Raw genomic sequence first — 13,276 nt, 5'->3', positions numbered from 1 at the left:
CAACCACACACAGAAACCAGCTGCCTTTTCTGAGAATAAATGTTCAGTGGGATAGATGGGATTCTCTGGCTCCCATTTAACTCTGTAAAAACTCCTGAAGTTTTGATACCAAATATACACATTACTAAAGAAATTATAGTAGATACCTCTGAGATTAGGAAGAAGGAACATATAAAAATTCCCAATGTACAGCAAAGGAATTTGAGGAAATGCCCAATGGGAAAATTGGGCAGAAAAATTACTTCTGTTTTTTGTGGCATTTAGCTCAACATTTTCTGACAGAAGAATGAACCTTGTTTTAGTAGGCAAGAGGCTCAGCTTTTTTTATTATTATTATTACTATTATTAATAATTATGATACAGTATGCTAATTCACTGTACTTAAACAGGAGCAAGAATTTATGCCCTAGAGATCAAGTTCCATGTCCTCTAGATTTAGAGAATTTCACAGGTCAGTCACTGCCTGAATACTATATTTTTGAGGAAATGAAGTCACTTCAAGATCATTATTCCTGCTAACACAAATGCACCAAACACACAGTAATGAGTGTACCTTTAAACCATTTAACCTGGGGTTGTGGAATGCCAGTTGGTTTACACTCCATAATAGTTGTGTCTCCAAGAGCAACCAGAATTTCACTTTGAACTACAGTCAATGTTGGGCCTTCTAAAAAAAAACAATATAGAAAAAATCAGTTGCTCATCAAGAGCTTCCACCATTTTTAAGACATAAACAATGAAATAATGAGTTTCCCTTTTATATGGAAGAATATGTGCATTTAAAGTCAAACAAGCTTAAAAATCATGTCTGGTAAGCGATAAACACTGGCAAACATGAAAAAATAAAGTCTATCCAGAGCACCCGGAATTTAAGGACAGAATCAGAGAAGTTTCATCATACAGAACGTAAAGAGGTTAAGAGCCATTCTCCCTCTCCAGCCAGGTGTTGGTCATTTTAATACTCTGCTATTAACATATTAACATAGTGTTTAGATGACAATTTAAACAATTTACATGACAACTTGAGCAATTTGGACTCTGGAGTGCTAAGCATGCTACAAGAATTTCACAGAAATTTCACGATTCCTTTTCCAAAGGCCTGCTCAGGTTTGCAAGCCTACCCCACTTTAATACCCCTTATTTATTTATTTATTTATTTTTCTTAAAAACAGCATAAGAAACATGAAGCCCCAAATGCCACTTAAAAATACTACTCAGATTTGAACAAAAAAACAAAGGGACATTTGTAAAATATTCACCATATTTTCTATTTTTTTAGATTCCTACCAGTATGTTCTACTGATTTTAACCTTTCTTCCCTAACGATGTATTAGTTTGCTTTTTAATTCCCCTACAGTTTCTTTTACTTACCAATGTACGTAAGAGTGGATAGTTGTTTCTCTGTCCCAGCTGAGTTACTTGCTAAACAACCATAAATTCCTGCATCTTTTGGTATTGCCTTTCTTATGACTAAGGTGCCTTCTGGGGTCAACCTATACCTGTGAACACACAGGGGACAAAAAACTTGATTAGTTAAATAAAAAAGAGTAACACATCCACACTACAAGCAGTAACAGCAGCAGGATAACCAGATGGCTTATGAGCAGGTGTTACAGAATAACATAATCATAAAATCGTTAGGGTTGGAAGGGATCTCTGGAGATCATCTTGCACAGTCCCCCATGCCAAGGCAGGGCTACCCGGAGCAGGTTACACAGGAAAATGTCCAAGCAGGTTTTGAATGCCTCCAGAAAGTGAAACTCCACAACCTTCCTGGCAGCCTGTTCCACTGCTCTGCCACCCTCAGCATAGAGAAGTTCTTCCTCATGCTAAGGTAAAACTTGTGTTTTAGTTTACATCACTGCTCCTCGTCCTGTTGCTGGGCATCAGAGGTATTGCTGGTTTATTTTCCCATGCTAAACAACAATATTAGTATTATTATATTTAGCAGAAAATATCAATGCATTTTGTGAAAAGCCTTTAAATGAATCTTGTGAAAAGCCCTCTGAAGAAGAGAACTAAAATATTCCTATTTTATAGTTGAGGAAATTGAAATTAAAGACTTATAAAAATGAAGGTTAAGATGCTATTTCCAAAACTCACAGACTCCTGTGAAAGAATTAGTGAGAATATTTTGTCATTGTTTAAAATTTCTTTCTCCCATAGGAAAAAAACAATAAAGACATCCATAACCCCTACCTGCTTGAACCAATAATAAACATATCGTTGTGTGTCCATACTACTGTCGGCTTTGGATAACCCGTTGCAGAACACCTGATAGACACTTCGGAGCCTTCTGTAAAAGTCTGATTCTTAGGTGAAATGACAACCCTAGGTGGTTCTAGTAAAAAAAATTAAAAGCAGCAATTAAAAATAATCATTTAGAAAATACTCATTTTACTCCCATTTTCAAACAGCTCCATAGAAAAAAAACCAATCCTAATAAATGTCAGATACCACTTGTTTCCTCACTTTGTCTAGCACAGTCTACCAGTTCCTCAGCCCAAAACATGTATACCTTTATAAAAGATAGTAAGTCAGGATCTGGGGTACAGAGACCAAATTAATTCACATGCCTACACAGTTTGGTTTGCTCTTTGATGCAGAATTTGGAACTCTCAAATGTGGGCATCAATTCTGACAAAACGCTGCCAGAAGCAAGCAAAGTTCACCAGTATGATCCATCAAGGTGACAAAGCCAGGCTGACACAGGCATAAGCTGTGCGAGGTCATCTTTCTGTATAGAAACTAAGAGAGCATTAGTGGTTTCACATGAATTCAACTTGAATGCAGTAATTATTTAACAGTCAACTTAGATTTTTTTAATGCATACTTAAAACTCAGCAAAGCAGCAACAGAGCCAGACAAATTTCAGCCTCCTGAAAATTAACGCAAATGAGCGTAAATCTTCAGGCAGGCTAATGGTAAGAATGTAAGCTGGGTGATGGAAATAAGTCATGATATATGTGCACACACAGAGAAAGAAATTAACAGCAAAGTCATGTTTAAGATAACTGAATCTGCAGCATTAACAATGCCAGTGGATGTTACACATTTCAGCTGCATTTTCACCTGAAAAGTGTGACTTGTGAACTTCACAGAATTCATTATCTTTGACAGATTTCCTCAATGAAAAAAGACACCACCAAAACAACTTGAGTCAACTGACATTCTCTTCTGTAGTACATTTGATTCTGTCTTATGGTGGCAAGAAAAAGAATCACACCACTCAATGGATGAAAAAGTAGCAACTCGTAGTACTGACTGCAGCTACTTCATCTTAGTTATAGCATGAAATTGGCTACTATTAGATCAATAGAAGCAATCTTCCTTTGGGGAGCTTTGCTTATTGCTAATTGCACACTGCATTAACATGTATTCCTCTGCAGACAATCTCTACTTGCAGCCATAGAATGAAAAGCTTAAGCCTAACTCTCTCTTTTGTGAGCATGAAAGAGGCTAAACTCATGTAACACAGAGGTACCTTGAATCTAAGGCAGCTCTGAATAGTTTTCTTTTATTACCTTCAGCAGAAATTACACCATCCTATCAACTCGGGTGATGTTTGGCATGTTTTCATGGCTGGAAAAAATGTGTCCAAGTCTATAGGATGACGTAATCATAGATCAAGGACAAGGTGAAAGTGTGATGCCATGCAACTTCCAGGAAAACAGCATAAACCCGTCTGCTTTGGTCTCCCGTAATGCAAAAAGAAACAATTCAGAGTGCTACTACAAATGCCCTTCTGGAAGAACTAGTAGTACAACCTCTTCATTGTCATTGCAAGGAAGAAAATTATTGTCTATGTTCTATGTTGTAATACCATTTCCTTAAAAAAGTGTGAACTAATAAACCACAGTGTTTATGGCCTGGAAGAATCTGCCTGCAGAAGATCGTGCTGCTTCTAGGACAGAAGAGAGGCAGTTTCTGCTTCATTGGTGGGCAAAACCACTGGGTTTTAGTCAACATGTTTGTAAGTTAATGGCATCAAAACACAGAACTTTGAAAACAATCTTCTTCCCTACAATCTCAGCACAGTAATGAGGGGGTATTAGTGACTGACAGAAAATGAGATAATAATAAAATGGTTTCAAAATGCCCAAACATCAAATTAAGAGTACAGATAAGAACAGTAGGAGAGCTCTTCACCTTTTACATGAAAAGGTTTATCAATAGTAGCATAGGAAAATACAATTTGGCAAGGTTATAGATATTAGCAATTAAGTCACCCTCAGCTGACTTTAACCAAGCTTCTGTTCCTCTACAGGCTCTGTAGATTCCATTCATTATGGATAATGGATTATCCAGTGAATGGATAATATCCATAATACAGATTAATTTCAACACATTACAGCTGCAAAGCAAGGGAGTACATAATGTCCCATAGACATGAAACATGGCAGTCTCCTATTTTCATGGCAGTCAGGTGAAGTTCCCAATGACTGGAAAAAGGGAAATATAACCCCCATTCTCAAGAAGGGGCAAATGGATGACTCAGGGAACCACAGACCAGTCAGTCTCACCTCTGTGCCTGGCAAAATCTTGGAGCAGATTCTCCTGGAAGGCATGCTAAGGCACATGAAAAACAACAAGGTGCTTGGTGACAGCCAGCGTGGCTTCAGTAAGAGGAAATCCTGCCTGACCAATTTGGTGGCCTTCTATGATGGGGCTACAGAACTGATGGACAGGGGTAGAGCAACTGACACCATCTACCTGGACTTGGGCAAAGCATTCGACACTGTCCTGCATGACATCTTTGTCTCTAAATTGGAGAGGCATCAATTTGATGGATGGACCACTCAGTGGATAAAGAACTGGCTGGATGGCCGCACACAAAGAGTTGTGGTCAATGGTTCAATGTCCGGTGGAGACCAGTAACGAGTGGTGTCCCTCAGGGATCAGTGTTGGGACCAGTCTTGCTCAATATCTTTGTTGCTGACATGGACAGTGGGATTGAGTGCACCATCAGCAAGTTTGCCGATGACACCAAGCTGTGTGGTTTGGTTGATACGCTGGAGGGAAGGAATGCCATCCAGAGGGACCTTGACACGCTTGTGAGGTGGGCTGATGCCAACCTCATGAAGTTTAACCAAGCCAAGTGCAAGGTCCTACACCTGGGTCAGAGCAATCCCAGGCACAGCTACAGGGTGGGCAGAGAAGAGATTCAGAGCAGCCCTGTGGAGAAGGACTTGGGAGTATCGATTGATGAGAAAATGAACATGAGCAGGCTGCAGTGTGCACTCGCAGCCCAGAAAGTCAACCGTATCCTGGGCTGCATCAAAAGGAGCGTGACCAGCAGGTAGAAGGAGGTGGTCCTGCCCCTCTACTTTGATCTTTTGAGACCTCACTTGGAGTATTGTGTGCAGTTCTGGTGTCCTCAACAGAAAAAGGACATGGAACTGTTGGAACAAGTCCAGAAAAGGGCCACAAGGATGATTAGGGGACTGGAGCACCTCCTGTATGAAGATAGGCTGAGAAAGTTGGGGCTGTTCAGCCTGGAGTAGAGAAGGTTGGCTGGAGACTTCATAGCAGCCTTCCAGTATCTGAAGGGGGCCTACAAGGATGCTGGGGAGGGACTCTTCATTAGGGACTGTATTGACAGGACAAGGGGTAATGGGTTAAAACTTAAACAGAGGAAGTTTAGACTGGATATAAGGAAGAAGTTCTTGACTGTAAGGGTGGTGAGGCACTGGAATGGGTTGCCCAAGGAGCTGTGAGTGCTCCATCCCTGGTGGTGTTCAAGGCCAGGTTGGACAGAGCCATGGTTTAGTGTGAGGTGTCCCTGCCCATGGCAGGGGGGTTGGAACTAAATGATCTTACGGTCCTTTCAAACCCTAACTATTCTATTCTAAAAGTAGATCTAATAAAAAGTTGCAGGGTTTGAAAAAGTTCCTCCTATGTTTCATAACAGCTCTGAAGCTTCTTAGCTCCCAGAGGAAAAGCACCAGGGGAAGGCAGAACCGTAGCTCCAGAAGTACTAGAATTAAATCCAGATAGGAGCGGGGGCAGGGAGAGGCAAGAAATGGATGTAAGTTACAGAACTGTCCTCAAGCGATTCATGATGTGCAGAGATTTCTCAGCTATTCTTATTTTGTTTTAAATCCTGCCAAGAGACACTGGGAGAGATTCTGCGGGCTCTGGTCCTGCAGCCTCTCATGTCAGTATTAGGAAACTGTTTGTCTCAGATGGCAGTTACTCATCAAGCTTTGGCAACACACCATTGCTCATGCAGTTATTTCCATAAAATGATATTATCAGGTGAGCAGATGATGAAGAAAGGAATTTGCATTTAACATGCAAGTCATCAAATTTGCTGAAGAAGTCAATATACACAGCTGTAACAAACAAGCTACCAGCTAGAATCAGTGAGGCCACATTTGCCTTTAATCAACCATCTTGTTTTCTTGCTGAAAGGCCTGCAACAAGGCAGGCCCACAGAATTGGCTTTCTTTTATGACAGATCAGTATGATTTCTTTTGCTTTGTTTTCTGTAGCATAGGGAAGAAGATTTGTACATCAGCCAGAGAAGCACAAGCTTCTGACAGCGCCAATCCCATTCAAGGCTGTAGAATAAAACCTTTTACACAACATAGATCCCATGTAAGGCTTGAGAAAGAAGGCTGGTTTGAAGCTTTCCAGGTCTGAAGCACTGTTTTTGGCCCTAATATTCATTAAAGCCATGTGAAGCAGTTCAACTAAGCATGAAGAAATGGATAGCAAATACCAAATTTTTATTTCATACAACATTAAAAAAGAATAAGATCACCCTTTATTAGCAAACACAGTCATTGCCAATGTTTTTTCCAATACTTCATGCATGCTTTTTTTTTTCTTTAACAAATATTTTTCAAAAAGCTACCCTGCAGATGGAATTTGACTGAATCATTACTTATACCAATATTTTTGTGCTCACCCTTAAGATTCTTTATTGCCTTTTACACTAACAGCATTTTTGGAAAATTGAATGATTACATGTTAACTGACACATAGTTCATTAACTAAGGCTAAATAAGAACAGCTACATGCACACAGATAATGGCAAGGAATAGGTACAGCCCCATCTCTGTGTCCAGCCTGCTCACTAACAGTTTTCTATAGTAACAACCCATTCTTGTTAGCATCAATTAAAAAGGGTCTGAATTGACCTACTTTTGCAGCTATCTACCAAGATTCTACAAGAGCAGATGCTTATCACAAAGCCCTACTTTTAATAATATAGGAACTGTAGCGTCAGTGTGAAAAATTAATCCTTTTCTGACTGAAGTTCTGTGTGACCACAGCAATGTCTACAAAGTCTTGTGGTACTGTTTTATGGATATGCCTTAGTTTTTCCGCATGGAAAGATACAAATGGAAACAAATGGCTTTGATCTGAAACTGTCTAAAAACCTACATTGCGTTAGTGTCAGGAGTGCATACTGAGAAAGCACAGGGGAGAAAAAAAATATCCGACTCTATCATTATGATAGCTATTAACATATGTCAGCAGGTGAGACAGAAGACTGAGGCTATGAAGAATTTCTCCCAGAGTGCAGATTTCCACTTTGATGTCAGATCAGGAAAAAAAAAAAAAATCACATTATATCCTAAGTTATGAAATAACAACACAAATACATATAACCTATCATTACATTCAGAAAAGGAATCCTCCATTCATCTGATTCCTAGTAAGTTTAAATCACACTTTAGCAATATGCATTGGAATTAATATTCAGTTTTATACTTTGCTCACAAGCCAAATTAAAGAAGTGTAGAAGAAAAGTTGCACGTAAACAGAAAAAATGACAAAGGCTCCTGTTTGAATAGTGAGCTGAGAACAGATTTCTTACAGCATGAATAATGATCAAAACATTCAATAGGGATAAACAAAAAGTAGCCTTCAACGTTAATCAGCCAGTCACATTCATCAGTGCTTTTGGCATCAACCAAGCGACCCTAACTAAAAAGAAATATTGTCTTTGGAATTTATTATCTTGCTTCATTCTCTTGCCAGCTGTCTCACTTAGCTGCCAAGTTCTCACTGATCTCCTTCTTAATCCATCCTCAACTATGCAGAAGTGCAAGGTATGCCATCCTGCATCATCCCTGGCAATCTGCAAAGGTGATGCTGCACAATAAATCACAGAAATATCTGCTTATGGTAAACTCTCAGGTTATGGTATTGTTATGCGTATGGTATTACTGCTCAGGTAAACAAGACACAGCAGTAGCATTAATGGTTGCTTTTGTGAGACTCTCCTTGAAGCTGGAGGGGAAGCATTATTTGGATCTTGTTGTTCAGCTGGAGAGTATGCACAAGCTGCAATTTCAGCTATGTCAATAGCACTCTTTGCTACCACAGGATAGGACAAGTTGGTCTGCTGTAATATACTATACAGCATCCACCCCAGCACTAAGAAAGTACATGCACTGTGAAAGACATGGGGGAAGGACCACCTAGTTTCTCCCTATAGTCAAAAGAACTACTCCCCAGAAGACATGCAGCTATACTTCAGCCAGAGTCTTCTAACAAAATCATTTCACATAAGCTCCCTTCACTTCCTTTAAGTTGGCATTCACTCACCACATGCAGACTCTACCAGGAAAAATTAAGCACACAATAAGTATTCACCAGCTGTCAGCAAGAGGCCATAAAGAAAGCTGACATCCTACACACCATATACTCAGCCTTTACAATTGCCTCCCTTCAGAAGGACAGGAAATGGGCTCCTTCCTCTTCATGTCACTATCTCAGGCTTGTACTCAGCCCTAGAATTTGGTAGATTCAGGAAAAAATACTTGAACATCTTTATAAGTGAAAACAAAAAAGCCAGGCTTCCTATCCAGCAGAGCAGCACTGGCATGCCGCAGATAAAGAAATATCTCTGAAAACCAGTTCTTTACAGAAAGTGAAATAGGGGACTTCAACCTCTGAAACTTAGCGGGTTTTCTCAGCGGAAGTATTCCCATCTTCACATGATGGAGAGACAGCTCACTTTTTTGAAGTGTAAATTTAACCTGTTTATGTTCCTATGTATTACCAGGACTGCACACCCCTGGAAGGATCATGAATCAAACATCTTTTTTATAGCAACAAATACAGCATTTAATAGTTTAAGTATTTCCTTGTGCTTTTTATTAGCTGTTACAGTAACAGAGATCAAGTATCCAGCAAGAAGCCAGTTTCCAAGAGATCCATATGGTATATTGCCTTGAACCAGAGGTTTGTGTAGGTCAGAAGACATCTAGAAATACCAATTTTTAGAAATGTTACAGTTCTACTACTCCAAAACTCCTTGTAGCAATACTTGCCTACATTTGTGAGAAAGCAGCAAGAAAATAATGAGCAAGAAATCAAATGACAGAAATTACGAAGCATGACACTAATTTCCTGTTTAATAACCGAATTTTTTTACCTTTCATCAAGTTAGGACTTAAATTTTTTGGAGTAAGAACTCATCCTGTGACAATTTGAATACTATAAAAAATGCAAAACCTTAATCATCGCTTATTTATTTGAATTTGCAACAATTCTTCTAAAAGAAACAGAAAATTGAAGGATATTTCTAAATGGATGAGAGCACTTTGTCTTTTCTGCTTTTGAACTGATCTGTAGATAATCTTACCCTGGGAATATTATCAAAAAACCTTCCCAGACAATCCAGGCCAATTCATGCAAATCGGGCCAGAAGAGTGATTTGCCTAAGGTGCAAACATTTTTTCCCCATCAGTTCACCTTCACCAAACAAAATAAAAAAAAAAGAACCTCTTACCAATGGTGACTGCGTTGAGAAGGCAAATGGACTTGGTGACACTCATTAATTTTCCTGAGTGGCAGATAACCCTAGAGAGTTATTACCCCTGACCTTTTCCATGTGACTCCTTGTAAAAAGGGAGTCTCCATCTTCTTTGTAGTCACCCTATAAATACTGGAACATGATGATAAGGTCTCTCCTAAGCCTTCTTTACCCAAGGCTAGTTCTCTCAGACTTTCCTCATGTGGCAGGCTTCCCAGTTCTTTGACCATCTTTGTGGCCCTGCCCTGGACCCTTTCCAGACTGTCCAAATCCTTTCTGTAAGCGGGTACCAAAACTGAGCACAGAATTCCAGGTCCCTGACAAGCACCAAGTGGGATAATGACATTTTTATCTCTGCTAGTGATACCTTTGTTGGTGCAACCCAGCATCCTGTTGGCTTTCTTTGCCTCAGGATCATACTGTTCACCCATATTGAGCTTGCTGTCCACCAAGACCCCCAGGTCCCTTTCCACAGAGCTGCTCCCCAGCCAGGTAGATCTCAGCCTGTGCTGCACTCTTGGATTGTGCAAGATCTTACACTTGTCTTTGTTGAACTTGATAAGGTTCTTATTAGCCCACTTTTCCAGCCTATCCAGGTCACCCTGCAGTGTAGCTCTCAAAAAATGTCTACTCCTCCACTCAGTTTGGTATCATTGGCAAACTTCATCAGGGCTTATTTCTTGCAGGTGTGGCTTAGCCACTAGCACAGCTTGTTGAATTATTTAACAGCACTACTTGTAAGCAATAACTAAAAATGCCTTTCAGCTGCTATGGCAGTACTGACTTCATTTAAACATTTTCAAATATTTGGCAAATAAGCAGGCAAAGGAAACCCACTATGGATGGAACAGCAGCTACAGTATGTATGATTTTATTCTGCTTGTAGAAAGAAATATATCTGAATAGTACGCTGACCTTCATGCTGCTCATCAGGGAGCTCAATGCACAAGAGCTGGCACTTAGATGGCTCCCAGTAAGAGCAAATATTCAGTGTTGCTTCACTTCTTGTTAATCTTCTGATGGAATTCATTGTATACCAAGATTATTAAACTCAAACATCTCTCCTAATCACCAACATAAACACACACAAAAGACAGAGAAGTTTCTACATACTATACAGCTGTGTTATAGAAGCAAAAGACAGTTGCAATCATTAAAAGAAATGCTTCCTTCTCTACTCTTACTTACACGCAAAAACAATACTGCACATTCAGCATCACCCAGATTAGAGTGATCTGAATTTTAATTGTGTATTTGAAATTCTTGAAGGGGGAAGGAAACAAAAACCCACCACAAATCAATCTCTTTAGTATGCACATTATATCATTATTTCAATTTAAAAAAAAAAAGCCTAAATGCCTCAAATCCCCCACAAATTAATACTTCTTATGTGTATGAAAACATCAAGAAAAAAAATAAAGCTACCAAAACATGCTATACTAATTCAACCTGATAAATATGCATATAGCACACATTTTGCCTGCAAGAATATAACAAACTGGAAGTAAAACTTCACATGCTCATGGAATTTCATGCATCCATGTGAAACATATAATTGAAAAGTTTATATATAATGTTTCATGCTCCTGAACAATCTCTAGCCTCACATGGCTGCAATATGTTCCTCCAGGCTTTTGACAAATTATATGAAGTACCTGAAATGTAGTGAATACTCATTTGTTTCCATGTAAGACCAATCTGTGGGAGGACTTTAACAATTCATACTATGCAGCTATTTAACAACATCCAAAATTGAGTGTCTACATTAAAAGTTAGTCATAGCACTCAATAAGCACCAATCCAAGCCTAGACAGCTCAAGAGCTTTTATTCCTTGAAATTTATTAAGCTGCATTAAGTGATTTTTCAGACTGAGCAATATACCACCAGATCACAAATAGAGAAAAGTTTTAAAGGGATCTTCGTCAGTCTGTGCTCATTATTAGCGTGGAACAATTAGTTACTATGTTCTCCTCAATGCAGAACATGCAACTGAGAGAAATCGTCAACCTTTATTCAAGATTTCAGTCTGTATTTGTTCAGCTGCTGGCAAAAAAAAATAAATAAATCAGATGAATGTTCCCTTTCACCAACAGCAACATCAAACTGATAGCTTTCAAAACAAGGGCTCACTACAATCCACTTAAGCAAGTAAAGCAGATGCCAAGTTATTTTTTGAGCTACCAACATTTGTTCTCTGCCTTAACTCCCACTCTAGAAAGAAAAAGGGGATGAAAGTAGCATTTATGATCCAAAATACAGAGATCTATAAGGAACTGTTCCAACAATAATAAAGGGCTTCAATATGAATTTAATTTGACATTCTGAATTACTTACAACTATACAAAGCAGGAATCCATCTCAATCAACTAACAAGACTTCAAGATTTCCTCTTCAGGATGTTAATACTGACGACCCTGTAAAGCTTGTGCTTCTTGCATATAACCACCCTTTACTCTTTTGCTGCCAAATATAAACTGCTCTTTTGAATACCACTCTAGATACTAACAAGCACTATTGTACTTGTATTGTACATGACAATCACACAAAGTACCTCCAGAAATCTGGTAGAAATCATTTTGTCCAAGCAAATTAAAATTATCACAAATAATGGTGCATCCAACCATTCTGATACAATTTATCTTCGTACAGCCATTTGAAAGGTTGGCAGTAAATTATTTTTTCCAAAGAGACACTACTCCATAAATCTGAATTCAGCTGCATCTTAGCATTTCCTACATATTTATTCTGTTCTAAGCATCTTTCATCATAAATGAAAGAAAACACAACTCAGACTGTCAACTAAGCCTGTCTAAAATGTCCAAGAGTGTTCTCTCTGATGTGCTTTAAAGCTATAACAATACCAGTACCAGCCAAAGCATAATTCACAACTATTTGATATAATCATTTTACATATATAAGTGATTTGAAACTCAGTATTTTGCTGTAGCAGCAGTAAACTTCATTTAGCTTTATTATCAAAAACCTGCCAGAAGGAGTTTAGTCATTGTGTTGAAGCTCCCAGCTGGTCTACAGACATAAGAGAGGAAAATCTAAATCTCAGGAAGAGATGAATGAGTGAGTGAGGGAGGTGCTTCTATTGCTGCCTTTGACACGCTTGAATAACTGCCTTAATGGAAACACCCTGTAGAATTTAAAACCAAGTCTTCCAAATATATAGGGATGGGGTTGACTTTTTTTTTTATGGCTTCTCCCTCCTTCAGCCTTGCTAGAAATTTGGCAGTTTTAACTCTGTTTTAACAATTTAACTCAGCTGTAGCCATCTAATGGTAACTCAAAGAGATCAATGAAGAAGCACTTTATTCTTGCCATATTTTGTAATAGGTTCTACATAACTGATTGCACACCTACTTATTCCACCTTGGTAAACCAACATGCTTTTCCTGTAAGAAAAAATACATCCTGTTAGTAAGTGCTCTAACTCCACTTTTGACCTTTCTCTGTTTTGGAGGACTTAAAGCCAAGCAATCTCATTGAATGTT

General features: G+C 38.8%; 1 protein-coding gene across 6 annotated transcripts in view; it reads right to left on the bottom strand.

Annotated features, from left to right (window-relative positions):
* The window catches only part of HMCN1 (hemicentin 1), a 190,655-nt gene that overhangs the window by 111,523 nt on the left and 65,856 nt on the right, over positions 1-13,276 (bottom strand). For all 6 annotated transcript variants that reach the window (XM_057427409.1, XM_057427413.1, XM_057427412.1 and 3 more), the window contains 3 exons: positions 2,200-2,341; positions 1,372-1,499; positions 554-667 (listed from right to left, as the gene is read on the bottom strand). In XM_057427409.1, the coding sequence (XP_057283392.1) occupies positions 554-667; positions 1,372-1,499; positions 2,200-2,341 (384 nt within the window). The remainder of the gene's footprint in view (positions 1-553; positions 668-1,371; positions 1,500-2,199; positions 2,342-13,276) is intronic.

Source organism: Pezoporus wallicus, unplaced genomic scaffold (assembly GCF_028554395.1).
Source record: "Pezoporus wallicus isolate ANWC-B61680 ecotype Strahan unplaced genomic scaffold, APGP_CSIRO_Pwel_v1 scaffold_7107, whole genome shotgun sequence".
NCBI classification, from domain to species: Eukaryota; Metazoa; Chordata; class Aves; order Psittaciformes; family Psittacidae; genus Pezoporus; species Pezoporus wallicus.
Note: the sequence above shows the minus strand (reverse complement) of the source record. Positions and strands in the feature narration are given on the sequence as shown.